We start from the raw sequence: 25,011 nt of genomic DNA on the forward strand, positions 1-25,011 counted from the left end.
CTTAATGATCTCATTATTATAATATGGAAACTGAGGCTCAGGGAGGTTTCTTTACAAAATCTTCATAGATATTAAGGGTAGCATGGTCATAGTCTGCCCAGGTTTTCTGGATTTATGGGGAAGTCCTTCAAAAAGAACAGTGTACTAGGAGACGGCTGAGACTAATTTCTAGTCTCACTTCCTCATTTTTAAAGTCTGAGCACATGCCAAGATGGCAAACAGGTCTTGAGTGTCAACTTTGACAGATTTGTGTTGGCTGCTGGAGAACTGCAATGAGAAGGCTTTCCAATGGGAAAGAGTAAAGTGATTGATTAACACTGTCTGCTGTGGGCATAGGCGGGTAGGGGGGTGGGCAGGCAGCATGAGAAACAGATGTTTGCCATCTCTGGGCATTTCTCTGAATTTCTTTGGGTTTCAGTTATATCTTACAAAACCAGGTTAATAAAAACTTGTGTGAGTAAAGGTAGTAAGTAGACCGGCCAGGATGGCTTCTTGATATCTTCAAAGGACACCAAAATGTCTGTTCCTAGCTGCATGTATTCCAGCTAATTTTATGCACGTTGTTCCGTAATGTAGTCATGAAAATCCATTTGTATGTTTGGGATGGGGCTGGGGAAAGGAACTCAACAGACTGAGTCATTGCAAATTGCTCCTAAGGACAGCAGAGCTGGAGGCCTTTGCTGGGAAGGAGGAGGCATTCACTGGCAGTTAGGGAAGCCAGTCATCACCACCCTACCACACGTCGGTGAGCTGGATGTGCTTCCTGGTCTAAGTTCCAGGGCTCTGTTTCTCAGTCTGGGGTTATATGTTGGGCAGGTATGAATCCTCAGATAAACATGCCTCGTCTTTTCAGTGGTGATGTGGGGAATATGAGCAGTATATTTTTCTTAAGGTAGGCAGGGTGTGTTAGTCAGGATCCAAATGGAAAATAGATGACATACTCAAAGGGTTTAATTGAAAAGATTTTAATAAAGATTCTGTTAAAAGATATACTGAAGCATATTAACAATTATAACTGTTTATTTGAGAAAAAATCTTTTTGATTTGAGCAGTGCCAAGCCAGAAGTGGTTAGGAGCCTTCCACCAACAGGAGCTAGAGCAAAGACTTTTATAGAGAAAAGACAGAAGCCGAACAAGGAAATGATTTGGTTGCATATAGCTTAAGCACTCGCCTTATTTGGGAAAGACTAGTGGGCTGTTTATGATTGGTTGCCTTTAGATTTTGATTTTTTAATGTTGAGACATTTACCAGGCTTAGGTTTGGGTTTGCATACAGAGGCCGATAAAGTATTAGAACCAACTCAGCCTAGTATCCTCCTTGTACAGTTTGACAGTCTGTTTACAGAGGTGTGGGCAGGGTTAAAGGAACCTTCGAGGGGTGATGAGATGCTCAGGGATCGGCAGCAGCAAGAAGTTCTGACCACTTGTAGGCCCTCAGGGTGGGGGCTGGAACCCATTAAATGATCCTTTTACACTTTTTTGTTTTGTTGTGCCTGCTTTAGAAAATTTTATCTTCTTTTCTCTTTAACAAAGGAGGCCATTCAGCCCATTTATGTGACAACCTCTGCTTCCAGTGCTCTCCGTGTTGTCCTGGAAGCCCGTCCCAGCTTCCGGGCCAGAATGGGGGTTGTCCTTCTTTCTGCTTCTCTTGGTACCACTCTTCCACAAAAAGCCAAACACCCCTCGACCTCAGAGCAATGCCCCCATGAGGGCATAAGAAGAAAGGCCTGCAACTGTACTGCCAAACATGTGGCCATTTAAATTGAAAATGGAATTAATTATTCACTCATCTGTCGATGGACACTTAGGTTGCTTCCGTATCTTGGCTATTGTAAATAGTGCTGCTATGAGCATTGGGGTGCTTACATCGTTTTGAAGTAGTGTTTTTTGTTTTCTTTGGATAAATACCTAGGAGTAGAATTGCAGGGTAGTATGGTAGTTCTATTTTTAATTTTTCGAGGAAACTCCATACTGTTTTCCATAGTGACTGTACCAATTTACATTCCCACCAACAGTGCACAAGGGTTCCCTTTATCCTCATCCTCGCCAGCACTTGTTATCTCTTGCCTTTTTGATGAGCGCCATTCTGACAGGTGTGAGATGATATCTCACTATGGTATATACATAGAGTGGAATATTACTCAGCCATAAAAAGAATGCTGTTTTTTCCTTTGTGAACATGGATGGACCTAGAAGGTCTAGTGAAATGAGTTAGACAGAGAAAGACAAATACTATATGCTTTCACTTACTTATGGAATCTAAAAAATAAAACAAATGAACAAATATAACAAAGCAGAAACAGACTCACAGATACAGAGAACAAACTAGTGGTTACCAGTGGGGAGAGGGGTGGGTGGAGGGTAAAGTAAGTGATTAGGATTCAGAGGTACAAACTACTAGGTATAAAATAAATACATTAGAGGGATGCAATGTACAGCACAGGGAATATAATCTATTTTATAATAATTTTGTATAGAGTACAATCTATAAAAATATCAAATTACTGCATTGTACATCCAAAGCTAACATAATATTATAAGTCACCTATGCTAGACTAAATAAAATTTAAAATTTAGGTCCTGAGTCACAGTAGCCACATTTCAAGTGCTCAATGGCCACACGTGGCTGGTGGCTATTGTATTAGACAGTGTTTCCATCATCACAGACAGTTTTGTTGGACAGACTGGTCTAGATTCTTGTGCACATCCCTGGAAGGCTAGGGGGCTGGCAACCGGGTTCAGAAACTGTCCTCATCCCTGGAATCCTCTCTTTGATGACAGGTGGCTCTCTCTGGGCTTGTACAGTTTCCCTCTACAGCCAGCAAAAGGTCATGATGATGATGATTGCAGCCACATTTATTTAGTTCTCAGCATGTACCAAACAGCGTGCTAGGGGTTTTAAATACATTCTGTCTTTTAATTACTACCACAACCCTGGAAGACACTATTATTATCTCCCCTTTAACAGTGCAGAAACTGAGGCTCAGAGAAATTAAGTGACCACGCAACTCTTAGGTTATACCATATGAAACTGCCAGTATTCATCTGTTTTGGATGAAAGCAGCAATTTTATGTGGTTCAACCTCAGAGTGAATGGCAGCGCTGGATTTTGAACCCGGCTCCCAAGACCTGTGGCTAAGCCTCTGTAAGTGACCACCTCGAAACTGGCTTCCTAGGGCTGTTGAAGGATTGAGTGAAATAATGTTGGTTCTGTGCCTGGTGTACAGTGGGGCTCATGAAATGTTACTTCTTTTTAACTTGGTCAGTCTCACTGTCTTGGGAGGCAGAGCACAGCTGTCTGAGCGGGTGGGGCCAGTGAGACGGGGAGGAGGGGGCCACTGCCATTGACCACATCTCCTCCCAGGGTCTTGGAAAAGTTCATCTTCCTCCCCAAGACCTCCCTGACCCTTCCCTCCACTGGTCCCCACCCCTCTCTCTTGGGGAGATTCTTCTGATCGGGAGGTCACAGTCATTTTCTCTAGGCCTTGAGCAGAGGAGGGGTGATGGACACTGGCCCTTTCTGTTCCCTGTGCCCTCAACAGCCCAGAAAGGTACATTTCATCAACAAACCCCTCCCAGGGAGACTCAGAACGAGCTAGAAGGTTAGAAGTAGGTGGGAAGGGGTGGCTGCTGCTCTGAGCGTGTCAGGTGTTTCTGTAAGCTGTGCTCCCGCCCTCCTGCACGCTGTGACTCTGTTTTCATGCTTATTCCTGGAGAGGAGCCTGATCTGAAGTTCCTCCCTCTTTTCTTGGCAAGAAGGGAGGGAGGTCCCCCTTGGCTGAGGGGCCTGATGTTTGGGTGGGGTTTTAGGACTTGGAGGTAATTTCTATCCACTTGAGGAACCTCTGTCTCTCAAAATCAATAATACTGGGTTGCCAGATTGATTTAGCAAATAAAGCTACAGGATGCCCAGTTAAATTTGAATTGCAGGTAAGCAATATATAAGTTTTTAGTAGAGGTATATACCATGCAATGTTTGGAATATACTTCTACTAAAAAATATTTGTTGTTTATCTGAAATTCAAATTTTCCTGGGCATTCTGTTTTATCTAGTGGCCTTCCAATAGTAGGGCTTCTGTCCATCCTTTAGATCCCAGGTCACTTATAATGACATAAAGGATGCTCAGGACTCGGAGGGAGGCAGATCTAGATCTAGTTTTGCCAGGTGCACCCGACTTTCATACTCACAGCTCCTGGTGGGAGGGTCAGAGTGAGTGAGTTAGACCCCTGGTCCTCCAGATGTGCTCCCTGGACCAGCGGCATCAGCATCCCCTGGCACCTGGTAGAAATGCAAAGCTGTAGGCCCACCCTGGACCTCCAGAATCAGACAGTCTGGGGCTAGGGCCCGCAGTCTGCTTAACAGGCCCTCGACTTGCTGCTGATGCAGTCTGAGAACCAGAAGTCTAGACTTCTGTCAAGAGCCGTGGGGATCAGGCAGACCTGGGCTTGAAGCCCAACCCCACCATTTCCTGGTTGTCTGAACTTGCCCGATTACTTACCTTCTCTGAGCCTATTTCTTCCTAAATAAGAAAGGAATCTAATACCTTATTTAGGGATGGATGAAGGATCAAGTCAAGTCATAGAGCACAGCCCATCATGCCTGTCAGTGTGAGAGTGCACACAGTGACTTCTCTTACTTTTAAGACACAAGGGTAGATTCACTCATGCCCTGAGATAAATTTGGTGGTCAGAATGGCAAGCCCCTAGTTACAGGGGCAATCTCTGTTCAGTTCAAAAGTGCCTTTAATTCCCAGGACTTCAATTTCTAATAGTCCTATGGAAGGAGGAAGGAATTAAGAGGAGAAGGGGTCAGGGAGAGAAAGGACCTGTGCTCTGTAGGAATTGGTTTTCTAACCCACAGATGGTGCCCAAAGCTGAGGGCCATGTCCATTTAATTCCTTTTGCTTAGCCCAGAACAGTTGTCCAAAAGGCAGTGTCTTTTGGTTTGTTTTGTTTTTCATGAAAAAGAGAGGGACAGGAGGCTCTGAGAGGTGAAGATATGGGAGGCTCTTGTCAGGAGAGGGGAGTGAACACCCTGGGCATGTCATGTCCAAGGGCACCCATATCAAGTCTAGACCAGGGGTTCTCAACTTTGGCACTATTGACAATTGGGGTCAGATAATTCTTTGTGATAGGGCTGTCCTGTGCATGTTTAGCAGAATCCCAGGCCTCTACCTACCAGTGCCAGTAGCCCCTCTCATCTTCTGTCACAGTGGTGACAATCAAAACCATCTCTAGACATTGCCAAATGTCCTGGGGCAAGGGAAAGGGGGTGGACAAATCTCCCTGAGTTGAGAACCACCAGTCAACAATCTACCACATGATACCTACTCAAACAGTTTTAATGGCTACCATTTATTGAGCATTCACAAGTGTTATCTCCAATCCCTATGCTCATATCATAAGGAAGGCTTTTAAACTCTTCATTTATCAAGAAACTGAGGCTCAGGCAATCAAAGTAACTGGCCCCCAAATCGTACAGCTGGTAGACCTGGGCTTCTGACTGAGGTGGGTCTAACTCCAAAGCTCATACAGTTTCTGCTGCAACACTCCCTCCTTCTGGACAATTCAGAATGTTCTTTTCTTTCAATCAAAGGAATTCTTCTCAAGTCAACTCAAGTCCCAAAATATTTATTGAGAAGCCATGAGAAGCTACAAAAGAAATCTAAGAGGTTGCTCCTCTTAAGGAGTTTGCTGTATCAGTGTCACTGGGAAAGCCAGAATCGTACACAACGCCGTTGGTTAAAGAGTAATATGAGGCAGTCTGAGTTTGGGCCAAAATGAACATTTTCAGAGGTAGACCTTTGTGAACTGAATGCCTCTTGTGTGTGTGTCTCCTTCATGGGTCCTTTCACTGTCAAACCTGATAATATAAAAGGAAGGTGGATTGAAGCCTTGAAGTCCATGGCACCAACCAGCCACATGTCCTAAGAAATATTAATTATTTGGCCTTGGGGTGGGCTGTGGGTTGCTTCTAGCCAAGCACTCAGCCATCTTCTTTCTGGCTCTCTGCATGAACTCCACGTTCCCCCTTTCCCGTCGTATGGCGGTGTACTCGTATGCCTTGAGCTTGCTGTAGTAGTCGGAGAACTTGTTGTAGAGGATGGAAATGGGCATCCCATTGAGGATGATCCCGAAAGCAATGCAGAGGAAGGCAAAGAGCCTGCCCAGGTGGGTCTCGGGGTACACGTCCCCATAGCCCACGGTGGAGATGCTCACCTGTGCGGGAAGGAAGGAAGAGTGGAATTGTTAGCCTCCAGAGGGAGGAGAGGAAAGGGAGAGAACCAGGCAGGGCGGGGTCGCCTGTCTCCCAGAGGGTGAATGTGGGTCGTGTAACAGCTCCCCGTGGAGCCAGCTTTAGGAGGTACCAGAAAGTTTGCCTGCCAGACCTGTGTCATGGAAGGAACACGAGCTTTGGAGCTGAAAGACTTGGGTTTAAATCCTGACGATCACTGATCAGTTTTCTTATATACAATTCAGGGGAGAGAATCCCTGCTTTAGAGGGTTGTTGTGAGGAGCACAGACGATGACGTGTGGGAAGTTCCTGGCATAGAATAGGCTCCGTCAATGAAGATCTGTGCCTCCCTTCAGCGGGACCCACCTTTAGGACGGGGTCCCTGGGTTTGCCTACATGACGTGTGTGCTGAAGAGAGCTTGGGCTTAGAACCAGGCAGACCTGGGTTCAAGTCCTGACTCTGATCCGTCCCAGCTGAGTGACCCTGGGCAAAACATTCAGAGTCTCTAAGCCCTGGTTCCTGCAACTAAAACAGGAGGGTAATACCTAACTCTCAAGAGTCCCATGAAGACTAAGTAAGAAAATGATTATAAAGCACTTAACACAGTATGAGGCACACAAAAGGCACTACACAGGCTCTTCTGTGGTCCTTCTCTCATCCCTAAAATAGAGGCAATTGTAATACTTCCCAGAGTTGTTATGTAGTTCAAATGAGGTCTTTCATACGAAGGTGCTTTAATTGCAAATGTCTGGAGAAACACACTCATTATTTTGCGAAGGGACTTTTGTAAGACATCACCGACCAAAAATATGTTCACCCTGCATGAAATTCTTCCCATCACTGTCGTCACACTGCTTTAAATTCCACTAATTAGAGATTTATTTAGGTTAACAAGCTTCTGTTTTAAAACGCAGATACCCATGGGACTAGTTATCAGCAGTGCAGCCAGAGAAAACCTGGGAAAACCTCCTGGGGCCTGTTTTGTTTTATGCCTCATGTACTAAGACTCCCTTTGGTCCCCAGACTATTGGCAAAATTACTAGAAGCCTTTTAGACAGGGCTGTTGATCACAGTTGGAAAAAGTGTGCATTGCACAACTCCAGGGGGCAATGTTGGCTTCACTGGTTTGTGTCGTGGTTACACAATTTTCCAGCAGATGGTTATAAAATGTAGAGTCACCCTGTTGATCTGTACTGAGACAGCTTTTAACTTAGAAATGTAAATTTTTGTTTCAATGATGTAAAGGTTAGTTTGAACTTAGAGTGTGATTGATTAGTTAGAAAAAAAAGGGAGAAGTGGGCCAGCTGGGCAAATCTGGTGGAGCTGATAAGAACCAGGGCTCCACCCAGCCCATAAAGAGGGGAAGGTTGCAGTTCCTCTGGGGGCGGGAGATGCACCGCCTCTCACTGCTCCACCTCTGGGCAGAGGCCTGCTGAGGGGTGGGCTGCCCCTTCGCACGGTGGAAAAATACAAGCAAGCATCTCAGAGAGGCGGATGGGGTAGGCGAGGTTAAGGAAGCAGGTGTAGCACTAGGCCTCGTGGGTCTGAATCTACTTCCCAGCTGTGGGATCTGGGAAAGTCACCTAAATTCTCTCTGCCTGAGTTTTTAGTTTTGAAAGGTGGGAAGAATAATAGTACATACCTCATAGGGGTGTTCTGGGAATGGAAGGGGAGTGCCGGGTGCAGGGTGTGTGCAGGGTAGTGTGAAGTTCTTATGCTTCTTAGACCCATGGGCTGTAGAAAGATGCTCCTCCCTGGCTCCTGCCCAATGCTGTGTTGGGGAGGCTGGGTGGGACCCTCTGTCTCCAGTAGAGAATCTCCTTTTCCCACCTCCTGGACCACAGTGGGCTGAGAAGCAGTAATACAATGAGACTGTGGGCTAATCTAAAGAAAGGGAAAAAAAGACTGCAGTGTGTGTGTGTGTGTGTGTGTGTGTTTCTTGCCACTGGCCCCGTTGCAAGTAAAAAAACCACAGTCAGATCTCTGTCCAGGTGTAGGAACTGAGCAACAGCTTTCATATGTCACTAACACAGTCACTCCCACTCTGGATGAACGTTCAGCCTGTCTGCTTTCCCTGAAGGAGGTTTAAAGGGAATTTGGATATAAGGGTGAGTGACCAGAAGGGGCAGTTTTAGAACAGGCAGCATCCATGAAAGGCCAAAGCAAAGGCTTTGGTGTAAACCAGCCCCTCAAGGGTCTGAGACTACAGGTGTGGGGGCAAGGTGGGAGACTGGAGGATACAGAGAAAAGAAAATAATTGAGACAAAGCACCTAATTTAAATTTAAACTTTTGCTTAGTCCCCACATCAGCTTTCTTCCCTCCCAACCCAATTTCATCTTTTTTTTTTTTTTTTGGCTGAACTTTGAGTGAGAAGTCAAAAGCAAAGAGAACTGGCTTAAGGAAGATTAAATATTTGATGTGCATAATATGGTCTAAATATTTTTGTATGCCTTGGATCTCTATTTTTAGAGAAAAGATCTCTTCTGCTAGGAGACTCTGTGTGACTGATTCTGAAGAGTTTGTGCAAAATGCATAGCTAATTTATGCACTGTCTATTTTGTGGATAATTTGACTCAACCAGTGATCTGCTGCTTGCTCCTTGGCTCCAGAAGAATGCAGGATTCCTTGGCTTATGGAAACTTTCTCTCCATGTTCCACAGGCCAAATCATTTCTCCCTGGATGACCATTAAAAATTGAAGGCCCCAGGATGACCCAAGTGACCTCACAGAGTGAGTTCTCACATTAGCAGGAGCTGGATTTGGAAATGTGACCAAAATGTCTGCAATCCATTTTAATATCCTGAAAAAACTGACTGGCTCAGCTACTCTATAAACTGGAAACTTACCATTCTGTTGAAAACTTACATATTTTCCCTACTTGTTGGGTCCCAAAAGCTGGAATGTAATCTTTCCCCAGCAGTTCACCCACTAATCAGCAAATCCTAGCCTGCTACACATTACAAGGAGGACAAGCATCCAGTTTTTCTCTGAAACTTTACAATAACTATGCTTGAATTTCTCCTTAAGCAAGGAATGTCTGTTTCCCACATAATGACCTAGGCCTAGATTAACTCTTAGCACCCAGCAATCCATGCAGCTAGGAATTAGGATCCCAGGGAATAAAACTGATTTTTTAAAATAATTAACATCTTTTCTTAGTTTGCCCAAAGAATTTGAGGTGGCAAAGACTAACATGTTCTGGCTAAAATTATTACAAACTTCAATGCATGTTGTCATTTAAAGGATTTAGCTTCAAAGGTTATACCTTCACCTCCCATGCTGCTGTCACTACAAATATTTTAGGAACCCCTCTTTTGGATTATAATCTGCATGGACAATTCAGTGGCATGACCTTCAAACAAGTGTTCTTAGCCACCTTGAGGGTTAACTCTAGGTGCCAATCTTTAACTCAAGGGTCTTGACTCTTTAAAAATATTGAATCCGCCCTCAAAAAGGTAAAGATTTAGCACCATTACAAAGAAGCAAATGGACATGTCACAGGCTCTGAAGATAATTCCCCAGTGGAATTCCAAGAATGTTTTGATCATTGGAGGCACTGTTAGAATGAGGTCATGGGTGATCACCTTGAGGAGAACCACCAGCCTCATCTGTATGTTCAAGTTCTGACGTGTATGTAAATTTGTACAATAAGGGGCGGGTGTGCAGAAGCTAAGGAATCTACTCATCTGCCTCTAGAAAGGTACTCAATGATGATGATGCCCTCCACATCCTCAGCTTACCTGGTACTTCTCCCTTCCCCACACAGGTCTGGCACGTCCCCTTCAAGTTGGCCAACAGGAGGAGGGTAGTTTAAAGAGATAAGAGAGGACCACCCCAAAGTCAGGAGTCCCCCACACCAAAAGTCATTCAAGTGCTTAAGAGGCTTTGCCCTGTTTATGGGTCCTGTGCTATTTCTGAAGGAGCTAGGAGAATGGTAATGCCTTCTCTGTGCGACATTTAGCCGTTATCTCTCAGCCCCCAGCGCCACATCCTTCTGTGTTCTTTTCTGTAATTCAGTGGCTGGGGGGGTGGGGGGGGTGGATGCAAACTACATTTCCCAGAATCCCTTGCCTGTCGTCTCCTGGTGATGTTCTGCCGATGAGAGACACGGTTGGGAGACTAGAAGATGGAATGAGGAAGTAAGGGTCTCTCTTCCTGCTGGTTTTTCTCATCATCCTTCAAGGACAGTGGACAGCTCAGGCATCTTTTGGCACACCCAGCACCAACCTCATGGTGCCATCTTAGGGATCTCTGCCGCAGCCTCGCAGAGGCTCCTTCTCTGTACTTCTAGCTTCCGGAAACTCTACCTTCTCCCATTTGTTCCCCAGTTCTGAGGCCAACACTGTTTCCCACAGTGACCAATCTTTCGGTTATCTCAGTTTCCCCTCATTGCTCTTCCAGCCTATGTATCTATATCCCTGTATCAAATTCCCTCTGTTTAAAATCTCATTTTGGGGGTGGGGGTGGGGTGGGGGGTATAGCTCACTGGTAGAGCATGTGCTTTGTGGTCCTGAGTTCAGTCCTCAGTGCCTCCATTAAAAAAAAAAAAAAAAATCCCACTTTTTGTTTTCTGTTTTCCTGATTGCCCTTCCAAATGGGTCTTCTCAAAGCAAAGAAGCAATCGATCAAATCAAATAAATCTCAGTGATCTTGTAAGTGCCCCCTATCTGCAAGGAAATGATAAACGTTAGGAAAACAAAGACAGGAGCAAAGTCTCTGGGCCACAGTTCTCTGATGCCTCACCTGGAGATAAATTTTCTTTTTGAAGAGTGTTGGTTAGCTTTTGAAGGAATGAGTTAATGAAATAATTTCCTGTTTGGTTTCTGTAGCTTTAACTCATCCTGGAAAGCTCAGAAGGAAGTGGTCTGTTGACCAGTCCAGTTGCCCTTTTCTCCTTAAAAATACAGCCACAACAGAGGCCAACGATTACAGCTCCATCACAGAGCTAGTTGTTCTTGCTGAGCTGGCCACGCATTTCCCACATTCAGGCAAGCCGGGGAGCCCCGACATGGCTGGAGCGGCTCCAGGCAGGAGGCTGTTTATCTGGACACTCAGAAGCAATCCCAGGATGGAGCAGCTGACCCTGCTGTGTGTCTCACAGTCTCTCTCTTCCTCAGCAGAGAAGGAATCACTTGTTTTATTTTCCCCCAAATGAATCTAGAAGCAAAGGTTATTGCTTCCATGTGATAAAGACTATCAACTAGTCAGATATGGTAGCTTCTATTTACTGCAGATCTAGTACAGGCTGGTGTTTTACATATGTTTCCTATTACATTAGTGCTTACAAATGACCTCCATTTGACAGACGGGTAGGACGGGTCTATCTTATATCCTAACGCATGAGCATTTGCAGACATGAGTGTCCACCAGGGGTTTGTTCTGCAGCTGTTGGAGAATTTACAATAATGAAAATTACTGTATTTGTCTTTAAAACCCTGAGTTGAATTACAGAGGAAGGTTACAGGATCCTTGGCAGATCCGGGGTTGTCTGAAAGCGCTGGAAACACATGGAGGGGTGGGTTAGAGAATCTGTCCCTAATGTGCGTGAATAGACCACAAGGGATTCAGCACTAGAGCAGGGCAAGAAAAAATCAATCCTGTTTTCCTTTACCTCATCTTTACATTTGCCATGTGTGAGTGTTTGTTTTCTGAAGTGCCTAATATATTTGAGCAGTAATATCTTATTGCAGTAGGATGACTGTATTACTGGACCCAGTTCTTTATATGTGCCTGTCTCCAAGCTCTTTGCCATATAACTGTGCAGTGCTTTCCTACAGGGAGTGGGCTAACCTGCTTTGCCCTTTGACTCTGCGTTTGGCCTTGTGACTTGCTTTGGCCAGCACGTTGTGCAGATGACATGAACAGAAGCTTATCTGTGCTTGCATAATTGGGCTAGCACTGTCTCTCTCTCCCTCTCTCTCTCTCTCTCTCTCTCTCTCTCTCTCTGTCTCCCTCCCTCCCGTCCTTGGCTACTGCCATGGATATATGCCTGCTAGAGGATGAAAGATCCAGTCTCCCTCTTCATCCCAGCTGCCAGCCACCTGACCATCAGACTGTGATGTGAGTGACTGACACCAGCCCAAATGAGAAGAACCTTGTAGTTGAAACCAGCCTGAATTGCTGACCTGCAAACTCATAAGCTAAATAATTGCTTGATATTTTAAGCCATTGAGTTTTGGGGTGGTTTGCCATGCATCATTATTATGTGAATAAATACCTTAAAACTTAGGAATAACTAAATATACATTTATCATGGGTGTGTGTTCAAAAAAAAATTTTTAATGGAGGTACCAGGGATTGAAGCTGGGACCCCATGCATGCTAAACATGCACACTACCACTGAGCTATACCCACTCCCCCGAATTTTTTAAAATTATGAGGTGGATGCTTAATAAAATGCTTGGGGAACATTGGAGCAGTTACTTGTAGGATTCTCCTTCTCAGATTCTCATGTCTGTTTAGTCATGTCTCTCTTGATGAGTTCTGTCTCATCATTCAGATTTAAAGCTCAGTGTCATCTTCTCCAAGAAGGCCTCTCTGACCAATCTATTCAAGGTAGATTCTGCCACACAGGCCTCTCTCTAACCTGTTATTCTGTACAAGACACACCAGTATCTGAAATTATTTATTATCTTCCTCCATTAGAATGTAAACTCCCTGAGGGACAGAATTTCACCCGCTCCCCAGTCACTCAGGATCCCTCGTGCTTAGGATACAACTTAACACACTGGGAGTGCTCAGCAAAATCTTACTCAGTGAATGAAGAAGATGGATTTTTGTGGGTTACACGAAGAATTGGTCCTAATACATTGCATCTGTTTAGCTTGCATCTGCATAAGGGAGCAAGATATTTTTTGTCTGGATCATTTTGACAGTGTTGTTTTCTCTTTGCTTTATTGAAAACAAGGGCCCTTAGAACACAATATGCAAAGTCATCAGAAATACACAGAAGAGTTTATTGGGTTAATAACATAGTGGTCCTGGGGAAGAGAGCCGTCCTCAGATGTTCAAGGGGAACTGCTATTTTGTTTTCACAGGTTGGTTTAGAAACGAATACAGGTTATCCGTCCTTCATCTAATCCATGATGATTTTTACATATAAATAATTCTCAGAGAATGAAATGGATGAAGGCAATCGGTAAAAGTTAAGGTTGGCAAGTCGTAGGTTGAAATGTGCAAATTTTGTTCTGTGACAGCAGCGCTTGACAGAGGTAGTGACCACAAAAGAAAACTCACGTTGGTAAAAGCAGTAACTGGTAAAATTTGTTATAGAGACAAACTGAATGGTGGTTTAATTTTTATTGTAAAATCTAAAGAAAGCACTGATGATGAGTAAAATAATTTTAGTTAATTTAAATTACTTTATTTAATTTAAATTACTTTATTTAATTAATACTTAGTTAATATAAAAATGGGATAATTTGAGAGTGTTAACTGTCATTATACATAAAACAGATCAAGAAATTAAAGGGGCTCAATAGGCATTCACTTCAGGAAAAATTTTTGAAAAGAAACATCCATTATTAGCAACAGAATTCTTATCAAAAATTGTATATTAATATATAAAAGGTAAAAAAAATTGTGTATTAAAAATATAGCATCAAAGAGTCCACTAGCTCCAGCGGACACACGCTAGCCTTTGAAGATATTTGGACGCAGGGAAACTTGACTCTAAAACCAGGTGTGATGTCAGCATGTGGATTTTCTCCTTTCCCTCCCTGCTCTCCTCACCTCCAGAGCAAATGTCATTTGCTGGGGACAGATTATCCTTCATCAGCTCCATCGGTACACGTGGTTTATCTGCTATGGGGATGACCTTTCGTGGGTTGGAATATGATCAGAGGAGCAGCACGAGGCTGGCTCGTTTGGAAGAGCCTAATGTCATCCTGTCACTGAAGAAAGTTCACAAATCCTATTGTGCACAGGAGGGCTCTGCTGGCCAGGGAAGCAAGGCTCACTGAATTGTAGAACTCTCCGCCCTCCCCTTTTAGAGGTGAGGAAACTGAGGACAGGGAGTAAGGGGCTGAGGTTTCACACTTAATAATGTAGGACCACAGTTAATTATTGGCAGATCTGGGACTAGAACCTAAATCTAAATCTTCCATCCCACTATGCCACACTATTAGTAGTGGCGCCGGCTAGCTTCGTGTCAGAACTTCGCACCAGACTGTGGGTTCTAACATACCCAGTGTTAATGTTGCAAATACCTGCTTTCTAACATGGGAAAAACAGACTGTATTTGCTTAATGCCTTTAAAGGCATTACAAATAATCTACTTTTAAAAAATAAGGAAACCATACACCCAGTTCTTTCCTCTGCACAAACGTGCGCTTATTCATTGACCTGAGAAGGCCCAGTCAGCATTTCCGGGATTCAGGGCCTTTCCAGGGATTTAGCCGAGCATATCAGAAATGCAGACATTTAAGTGGCATAAATTGTTATAAACAAGCAAATACTGAAGAAAACACTGACAAAAATAACTAAAACATGAACTTCAAATTAGGTGAGGCATGCATAAAAACTGCAGCTTGAGAGAGGCAGTGCTGTAGTGTAGAAAGGGCATAGATTTTTGCAGTCGGACAGGCTTGGGTTTCAGTCCTCACTTTGGTACCTTTAGCTGTGTGTCTACACTCAAACTCTCTGCATCTCAATTCCTCTGTCTGTAAAATGGAACAATAAAGCCGGGTCCTGAAAGAATTTTAGTGACAACAGAGCAAGTTTCAGTGTTAGATGCTCAGATTCAGCTAGAAGCGGTAGGATTTCAGTTAACACTGACGCTACTGAGACAAGTCTCATTTCCTGCCCTTCAAAATTTGAAGCTACTTCTAACTTTTCCTCTTTAAAAAATTAGTGATTATAACCACCTCACATAGTTGTGATGCTGAAATAAGATAAGCTTTATAAACCACTTAGGACAATAGGTGTTCAATAACTAACAAGTAACAACAAGAATGATGATGGTGAAGATTCTCATGAAGGTGAACAAGGACTCCTCAAAATCAGCCTTTCATGGGGATTAAGATTTAATCCAGACTTGGAGATTCCTAGGACCATGTCAAATTTCTTGGACTCTGTCTTTCTTACTGGATTATGTCTTTCTAATCTTTCAACATCCAGCCCTGTTTTTGTTAGCCGAGGCCAGAGAAGGAATGGAGAAAGCAAGGGCCATTAAACAAGGCAGGGGAAGATCGGGGAACAAAGAGAAGTAGGTGGCATAACCCAGGAACGGGAGGGCCTTCTTCTTAAGGGCTGGGGAAGAGGGTGGGAAAGTCCTCGGGCAGTGGTACTCACCGCAGCCCACCACCAGGCATGGGGGATGCTGGTGAAGTTGGTGCCACGCACGTCGTGCTCCACGGAGTACACGGCTGCGGCGAAGGTTAAGATGCCCATGGTGATGAAGAGCATGAGGCAGCCCACCTGCTGGTAGCACTGGCGCAGCGTGAAGCCGAAGGCGCGCAGGCCGGTGGAGTGGCGCGCCAGCTTCAGGATGCGGAAGATGCGCATGAGGCGCATGACGCGCAGCACCTGGCCCACCTTGCCCACGCGGCCCACGGTCTCGAGGTCGTGCTCCCGCGGCGAGCCCTTGCCCCGCAGCTGGTCCTCGCTCGTGAAGCACTCAAGCAGCAGCTGCAGGTAGAGCGGCAGGATGGCCACCAGGTCCACCAGGTTAAGGGCGCTGCGCGCGAAGCGCCGCAGATCAGGGGTGGAGGCGAGGCGCAGCAGGAACTCGAGCGTGAAGAAGGCCATGCACAGCATCTCCACGTGCTCCAGGAAGGGCCGCGGGTAGCCGCCGCCCGCGCCCTGCTCCGCGTGCTGCTGCATCTCCTCCACCGTGTTGAGCGCCAGCGCCACGACCGAGATGAGCACGAAAAGGCTGGAGGCCACCCCGATGGCCTTGGCGGCCACCGACGAGAAGGGCTTCTCCATGAGGTTCCAGAGGCGGCGCCGCTGTGGCCCGTAGAAGCGCATGTCTTGGAAGAGCTCCTCGGCCTCCTCGGCCTGGGCCTGGGCGCGCAGCTCGCGCTGGATCTTGAGCTGCTCGCTCAGCTCGTCGCGCCGCTCCTCGAAGCAGATGCGGCAGCAGCGCGGGGTGTACTTGAGCCGCACGCCCCAGTAGCCCAGTTCCTCCAGGAAGCTGCGCGGGCACAGCTCGTCGCGCACCAGCAGCACCCCGGACGCGTAGAAGTTGTAGATGAGCTGGAAGACCTCCGGGTCGCGGTCGAAGAAGTACTCGTCCGTCTGCGCCTCATAATCGTCGCATAGGCCCAGCTGGCGGCTGCGGCTGGTGGAGGTGGCCAGGCGGCCCAGGCGCGTCTTGGGGTAGCAGGCCAGCTCGGTGTAGTCCAGGTGGTAGCTGTGGCCACCCACGTTCACGTTCAGTGTGGACGACACGATCGGTGCGTCGCTGCGGCCTTCCGCTTGGTCGGTGGTGGCCTCCTCTGGCTGCTGGTCCTCCTGGGCCGGGTCGTCCTTCCACTGCTCCTCCTCCTCCCCATCCTCGTCCTCCTCGATGTAGTAGTTATAGTTGCCCTCGATCCACGGTGGGATGCTGGCCTGGGAGCCCGAGCGGGCCCCCACAGAGCAGATGCTCCTGCGGTGTTGGCTGCCCCCCTCTTGGGCTGCATCTTCACTCTCGGGGGTGTTCCAGGACCTGTACCCCCAAGACCGCCTCCTTTCGGTCTGTTTCAGCATGGCCGCAGGAGGTGGACCCCTAATTTGCCTGCTGGGTGTGATACGGTCCCTAGCCTGCTCACTGCCGCTGGGAGATGGATGGCATGCACTTCACTGGCTTGGCCTGGGTGGGTGGACCTGGGGTCCCCAGCATTGCCCTCAGAGCTGCTCCTCCTGGGGCCCTGGGCAGCCCGGGCAGCCCAGCCAGCCCAGCAGGCAGGGTCTGAAGGCAGATGCAGATGGCTGTTGACTGCTCTTAATCTTGCTGGTAGGGAAGAAGCAAGTGTTAGGAGGGATTTAGAGCCTCTTAGTCTGTTTCCTCCCCCTCTCCTTCCACTCTCTGACGCAGAGGATGATTATGTGGTCTTAAATCTGTAGATAACCAGGTGGCAGAGATTATTGCTAATAAAGATGTCAGCCAGCCCTGCCCTTAGGAAGTGCTCGGTGTCCCGTGGGCTAAGATGAAATCAGCTAAATTAGCTATAGAATGGAGATACCTGTGTTGACGCTTAACTGTTGAAACTGTAGCCTCTGCCCTAGGTAAACCCACCATGAACCCGAAAAGAAGTAGGAACAGGATGCTTCCAGTGGACTTCCTGACAAGTCACTTTTTGCCTTAGTGTATCTTTTTAGATCACAGAAGATCTTGAATGATGTTTTTCTTAACCAGTCACATGATCTCATTTTTTCCCCACCTGTATTCTCCTTAGCAGCACTGCTCTGGAGTCCAGTCTGATCTTTGTTGGTCTCAGTTTCTCTCTCTCTCTCTGCCTCTGTCTCTCTCTCCCTCCTTTTTATTAAAGGATAAGACATGTTTCAAGGTAGAATCCCAGGACTGGTGGGTAGATGTTCTTAGGGTCTTGCGGCCCCGCTCAGCTGCTGTATCAGGTGGCCAGACGTCCTTCCAAGGAAAAGATCTCCGTCACTCTTCAAGACATCACTTAAAAAAGAGCCTCCCACCGTGTGTAAGGCACTGTGCTATGTGGATGGAAGCTTGATAGAGACATAGTTGCAGCCTTCAAGTGGCTCATGGTTTTGTAGGTGAGATAAATACATATGCAAACACACAAAAAAGTGAGCACAAAATATAGGGGTAGCAGAGAAGAGGAAGAGATTTGTTTTGAGCAGGGAATTTGTTACTGAATTCAACTGATTTTGAAAAGCTAATACATGTTCATGATAAAATATTCAGAAGGTACCAAGATGCATTACAGTAGAAAGCTTGTCTGTCTCCTGACCTCAACTTCTGGATACCGGGTGGACCTCTGGAGTTTTGGTTATCCTTCCAGCAAGCAAAAACCTCTCTCCATTTGTCATCTCACTAGCTCTTTATTATTAACGCAGATCATAGTGTACTCTTCAGTTGGCTGTTTTCCAGTATTTTCATATCTGGACATCAGTATCTGCCTCATTTTGAAAATAGCCACTTAGTAGCCCCACAGTGACAGAATTCGGGTTGTTTTCTGCTTTGCTATTATCAACAATGGTGCGATGAATAACCTTACACTCACACCACTCGACCTGTGTTAGGATGCATGAGGGATAAATTGCTAGAGGTGGAACTGCGAGGTCACAGACCACATGTTTGTCATTTTGGTTATGCTGCCAGACTTCCTTCACGGACGCTTTACCAGTTAGTGACTCACCATCAGCGTAGGAGATGGCACTGTCACACTTCTGGAGCTCTGCCCATTTTATGGATGAAAAAGTGATGTGTGGGTTAATTTTCATTTATATGTCTCTTGTTACAAATGCAGTTGAGCGTCTTCTCACGTGACGAAGAGCTGCTGTGTTTCTTTCTCTATTTTTCCATTGAGTTGTTGATATTTTCTTACTGACTTGCAGGAGACCTTTATATATTATGAAAACAGATCCTTTGCCAATGATATGAATTACAGATATCTTTCCTGTTATTCTTTGGTGAGATTTTTTTTTCCTCCATGTAAAATATTTATTTTATGACTTCTAGCTGTTACGTCATATTAGAAAAGTCTTTGCCTCTCTGTGATTCTTGAAAAAAGTTACTTCTTAAGTTTTACTTTTCACCTGTAAGGACTTGATCCGTCAGGAATTAATTTTGGCGTAAAGAGTGAAGTAGAGATGCGACTTTATTTTCCAGGTTTTTATCCAGCTGTTCTAATGTATGAATTGAAGAATCGGTCCTTCCCTCTCTGATTTGTAGCGTTCTCCTCATCAAGCAGTTCAGCTTCACTGTGCTTCAGAGGTGTCGGGACAGGTTACCGTTGCTGCAGGGTCTGCACCTGGTGGAAGAGCACTGGCTGATGGTGTTCAGTTCCCAACGGGGCTCAGATCTACGAGCTTGCAAGAAAGCCTCCAGCCAGAAGGGGAACTAGTATTATCCATACATTATCGATGCTGTTTCTCCAGACACACACTTGGCCGTTTTCCAGTGCCATCTCTTCTTTAGATGGTGCCAAGCACTGATGCCCAGAGTCACTTTTTTCCTTCAGAATGAATTGTATGATCATAAAAGGGAACGTATCACTATTTTGAGATTTTCAGTTTCCTCTCTTTCTATTGAAATCATGCACTGCTTTTCACCTAAACCTTTAGGACTCTCACAGCTTTTGCACTTAAAAAAGGCAGAGTCAGTCATGTTTATAAGGCATCTCAGCAACAAGCCACAAACAGCACAACCGTGCAGTAGACTGAGGAGTGCTGCCTTGATGGACCACGCTTAGGTGACGGCCTCTCCCCACAGGTGTGTGTTGGTGTGGCCACGTGGCTTGGATTTTGCTCTGATATATGTGTATGTAAGTGCAGTGGTAGATGAGCGTCCATGTGTGGGGACACTTCCTAACAAAGAGAACTATCCAGTCAGGTAATGGATTTGTTCTTCAGGTGGTCAGCTCCTCCTCCCTGAATGTGTTTAAGGATCTGTAGGGCATGGGCAAGGGGACACCTTCGTGGATGGGAAGGCGGACTGGCTGATCTTTGAGCCCCCGTCTGCCTTGAGAGTCCTAAGATTCTACATCTTTGCTTGTTGTCTACATTTGTCTACAATTCCCTTCTGTTCTCCTCCCCTCAAGTTCTTGTTCTAAATAAGTCAGCTCAGACATCACCTTCTCTTTCAGCATCCTTCTCTGGTGTCTCTCTATTTCCCCAGGATGGGCTAGCTGCCTCTTCTCAGTGTTCTCATTTCAGATACCACACAACTAGCACTAACTTACAAGATGAGGCACTTATTTGAACTATGAGTGATGTAAAAAACTTCCCATTATAAAAGTTGTCTAAGTGCATTAAAGAGGAATTTAAAAATGGAAACCAGAATACTATTAATCAACATATTAATAATAGCATGCCCAGATACGATACTTGCATAATGTTTTTAACAACCTATCACCTGGGTGCTATTATTATCCCTATTTTACATAGGAAGCTGAGACACAGCAGAGTTAAGTGACTTACCCAAGGAGGTGCAGATAGTACATGGTGGAGCTGGGTTTCGCTCCAGACTAAACATCATGCTGTCAGATAGCATCTACAGAAAGCCACCTATAATGTCACTATCAAAAGGCAATCACTATCAATATTTTAACTTACCTCCTTCCATTTAATTATATGTACATTTAACATGGTTATGGTTCATATTGGATATAAAATTATGTATCCTGCCTTTTTTCATTTAACATTTTAACATAGGATTTTTTGATATTTGAAAAAAAGTATTCTGTAAATATTATTTTAAATGGCTATAAAATACTCTGTATTATAAATGTACCCTCTATACCTTAACCTAATATCTTTTATTGAAATACATATTCTTCAGTATTCCACTGTAACAAGTAATGATGTGATGAAGGTCTTTATGTTTGGAAGGGTTTTGTGTGTGTGTGTGTGTGTGTGTGTGTGTGTGTGTGTGTGTGTGTGTGTGTGTATTCTGGGTTATACCGTGAGATAATTTTGCAAGATTTTTTAGGTCGTTCTCTTTCCATTTACAGCCTTCCCATGGGCTGTTCCTGCTGTTCAGGACTCTTTCTCCACACCACCCTGTCTCCTCTCCTCCCGGCTGACTTCTGTTTATCATTTAATAGATGGAAGGCTGTCTCTTCTCGTCCTCCCCTCCAGGGTAGCCTTCCTTAATCACCTAAGGCCGAAGTCAGCTCCCCTCACCTGTGCTCTGCCACGTCGTTTCTTTGCCTGTCACAGCACTTCTCACGAAAGCTTACCTGCCTATAAATCAGACAAGACTCTAAGTTCCAGAAGGGCTGGCCAGTGTCTACTCTGTTCACTGTTTTTCCCCAGGATCCAGACCAGTGCCTGGAATAGAGCAGGCACTCAAAAGACCCTAGCTGCAAGATGGAGCTACTTCAGGTACACTGCCAACCTGCTTTCCAGTTTGCCTCACTGTACACCCTTACCAGTAAAATACGCGAGTGTCTCTTTCAAAGTAGCTTAGCTAGGACGTCGTGACTATTATTGTCATTTGTTAATTAATAGGTGAAAATGCCATTCCATTTTTGTTTGAATGAACTCTACATTACTTATTCATTTATTTGTTCTTCCCTAGCCTTTAACATCTTTGAAGGTAAAGAAAATCTTGTCTCTGTGGTCCCAGCACCAAGTAGTGTCTGGTATGTAGCAGATCAAAAAAATGTGTGGGTATATATCTGGAAGGGATAAGCAAAATCTTTCTGTGTTACTTCTTACAACTGCATGTGAATCTAGGATTATCTCAAAAGAAAATGTTGAAAAATTGTATTGCTCTTTACTGACATAGCCTCAAGCCCTACTTTGAAGGGAAAGAAAACTAGTGAGCTCTGAGGATCAGTGGCTGGAAACAGTGGCTGGGAGTCTCATTTCCCTGGTGCCAGAGGTTTGTTGGCAGCAAGTTACTACAGGAAGAACATTGGAGTTCAAACAGACTTGATTTTGCATTCTGGTTTCAAAGCACTGGGCAAGTTACCTAACCTCTTTTCATCTCTGTTTTCTCACCTGTAAAATGGGTTGCTGGAGGACTTCCTGTTAACCTAAAAAGATAATGCCCCTTGACTTTTTCTTCCATTGGTCTGCCTTTGCCCAAAGCGTGGCATGCAGTACTCATCAAAACATAGTCATTTCTCCCTCATCCAGCCATCTCCTACCCCAGTTCCTGATTATACATCTGCAACACAAGAAATTCACTTACAGCTCCTGCAGTTTCTCAGCATAGAAATAACTGTCATATTCACAATCCACCATTAAAATGAATTTCTTTATGTTAAGGTAGCACTGACTAACGGAACTTTCTGTATTAGTAGAAATAGTATCTATGGCTCAAAACATGACTAGTGCTGCTGAAGGACAGAATTTTGAATTTTATTTAGTTTTAATTAATTTGTTTTTCAATTTAAATTGTCACTTGTGGCTAGTGGCTACAGTGTTAGACAGGGCAGGGTTAAGACATTATCTGTGTCTGAATCAGACTCTAAATATGCAGAGCCCCAAGGAGCAATGAACTTTTATGACACTAACCCCATAGTCGTAAGGAGTTTGCCAGCAGAAACTGGCCGACCACATCCAAGGCTGAAAGGAAATGAGACAGGGAGGAACTAATTTTGAGAGGAGTGACTGGAACGATGGGATGGGGTGGAGAAGTCTGAGTCGGTGGAGGACAGGCTTGGAGGTGGGGCATTTCAGCACAGATTCAGATTCGAGGTGACTTAGGAAGAGAGTGGTTGGTACTAAAGGGAGAGACTGAGGCAAATGGTCAGAAGAGCAGGATTGCAGAATACAAACACTTCGGCAAATTTACCCAGACTTAGTCCTGAAAGGCAGAAAGAGAGAGAGAGGATGAGAAATTTATTATTTACTTGGGACACTGAGTTTCCTTTAAGACCTTTGAAGTCCCTGTCAGTAAATGACTAAGATTGTAATTGTCTAGTGGGAGGTTGAGATGAGGATCTGGATGATTAATACCCAAGCCAAGACAAAGAAATTACGAAAAACAACAATCTCCCCAACTTCCAATAAAGCAAAACATAACTTTTTTTTTAACGCCTCAGTAAGCCTGGTGAATTTCTTCCAATAATTGAATTATTGAGGTATTTGTTCTCTTCCTCTTTAAACGTACTTGTCTCGTCACAGGTGAAACGTGGAATGAAGGGGAACAGTGATTGATTGTAAAGTGTCTTAGTTGAAATTCTTGTTGCCCAAATTAAAGTCGTTTGTGATTTTGGAAAAAGGAAGAGTGAGTGATGGGGAGAAATCTGTAACTAAGCATTCTTTTCATCAATGTCTTGTAATCAGGCTTATATCTGGAGGGTGCACCGACTTTCCCAAAGCACATCCATCCTCTTTAATTCCCTCTTTAAAGATGAAGGACTCGGCTGATGTTAGTGAGCGGCAGGCAGAGCTGGATCTGGAATCTGGGACTCATCTCCCTGCCACGCTGGGCGCTTTCCTCTCCCCTGCAGTTCAGCAGCAGATCGTGCAGCCCTAATGACATGGCTCTTCCTTAGAAGAGCTCCACTTGGATATGTGATCTACATTTATTGTTTCTCCTAAACATACATAGACAGTCTTTCAACTTGGTTCTTTTTGTTCCTTGTGCCCCAGCAGATGCAACAGCAGATCTTGCCATCTCTTCTGCCATTTTGGAAGTGGATGCAACCCAGTTCAACATAAAGTATAAACACATGTACCGTGTATAAGCTATGCTGCTTTCAAGCTGGGAGTGACCTAGTGGTCATCTAGTCCCACTGCTCACATCAGAGATAAGAAAATAGAGGTGACAGATAAATCAGGCACTTGCCCAGGGTCTCATAGATGGGTGAGTTAGTACATGCCTGACTCCAGAACCCTGTTCTAACACCAGGCTGGTGCCCCTTCCCCCAAACGTGACACTGTTTCAATATCACTGCAGCATATATTCACTTTGAGGTTGTGTTTATGTGGAACAAGCAAATTATAGATCTGGAAGAAATGTTTTTGAATAATCTAAATCTCAGACCCTGGCAATTAATAAGTCACTTATCCAAATTAATTGCCCTCAGTGATCTTAATTCCATGGACCATTTCTCAGTCCTCCATTTTGTTTTAAGTAAGCAGTCACAGTTGTATTTCACACATCTCCCCAAAACGATTTGTTTTCTTCTGCCCAGACCACAATGTTGTTTAATTTCCATGGCAGAGTAGACCCAGTTGAGCTTTAAAAAAAATTTAGCCTTGTATAATCTGATTCTGCATCTCACTGTCTTTGGTTTTCCAAGGTTCTCTCTGGTTGCTGTCTCTCTGTGTCTGTTTCTGCTCCCTTTACTCTGAGCAAAGAGTCTCTCTGACCAGGTCTCCAGAAGAGCAGAAATGAGACACTGAACACTGCATTTGACACTGAGAGAAAGCATTTGTGGAAAACACTTGCACCCAAAAGATTTTTTCTCGCCACCTCAAAATTTGCATTCAGGAACTCTACCGAGGAAGGGAAATGTGCCAGAGAATATGGAACATCTGCTCTGAGGCTGGTATTACTGCAGTGCCTTGGGGCTCCCTGAAGGAGGGGTGATGGGAGCCAGATGAGGCTCCTGAGGAGATTTGCCGATTTAAAAAGTGGCATCTGTGAAGACCTAGTAAGAACACAAGGAATGTGCCTGAACAGATGGCATGTGAAGACTATTGGAATAGAACCATTCTCTGAAAAGCTTTACGGATTAATAAATGTGGCGAAGGGAAGGGATTACAAGTGATTAATGATGACTCAATTATGTTATTTAAGTTGCCTAGGTAGTTTTACTGCAAACTTTTTATTTTAGAAGTGGGTCGGGAGGTACAGGTCAGTAGTTGCCAGTCATGGCAAGAATCACATAGTGTAGGGGAGGACTTTCCGTGCAGCTTTCTGCAAGACCATGCCTGTGCATTGCCAACGTCATTCATAACATCGGAACAGAAGAGTTCGACCTTAGGTGGTGACCGTGTGAGGAGTTACACTCACTGAAAAGCATAGATAACCAATGTAAATAAAAATATTTGTGGATATATTGTTCTTACGTTGATATGGATGAAGCTTTAAAGCCTTGCAGCTAATTTTAGAGGACTCCACGAGGATGTCAGATCAAATTGGAACTGGATTACCAAGACACTGCCAAAAAGAGTTATGGAATAAATAAA

The 25,011-nt window shown here is 44.8% G+C and overlaps 1 protein-coding gene across 1 annotated transcript; it reads right to left on the minus strand.

Annotated features, from left to right (window-relative positions):
- Window positions 1–5,937: 5,937 nt before the first annotated feature.
- On the minus strand, window positions 5,938–16,929 carry KCNV2 (potassium voltage-gated channel modifier subfamily V member 2). Its single transcript, XM_006184118.2, has 2 exons — window positions 15,529–16,929; window positions 5,938–6,219 (listed from the first exon to the last, which is right to left on the minus strand). Exons 1-2 carry the CDS (start codon window positions 16,927–16,929, stop codon window positions 5,938–5,940), a joined length of 1,683 nt encoding a protein of 560 aa, XP_006184180.2.
- Between the last annotated feature and the right edge of the window lie 8,082 nt (window positions 16,930–25,011).

The sequence above is a fragment of the Camelus ferus genome, chromosome 4 (genome assembly GCF_009834535.1).
Source record: "Camelus ferus isolate YT-003-E chromosome 4, BCGSAC_Cfer_1.0, whole genome shotgun sequence".
NCBI classification, from domain to species: Eukaryota; Metazoa; Chordata; class Mammalia; order Artiodactyla; family Camelidae; genus Camelus; species Camelus ferus.

Coding starts and splice junctions, on each gene's coding strand:
- KCNV2 (XM_006184118.2), bottom strand. CDS start 16,929: ATGCTGAAACAGACCGAAAGGAGGCGGTCTTGGGGGTACAGGTCCTGG. Junction 6,220..15,528: donor ATGCCTGGTGGTGGGCTGCG/GTGAGTACCACT, acceptor CTTCCCGCACAG/GTGAGCATCTCCACCGTGGG.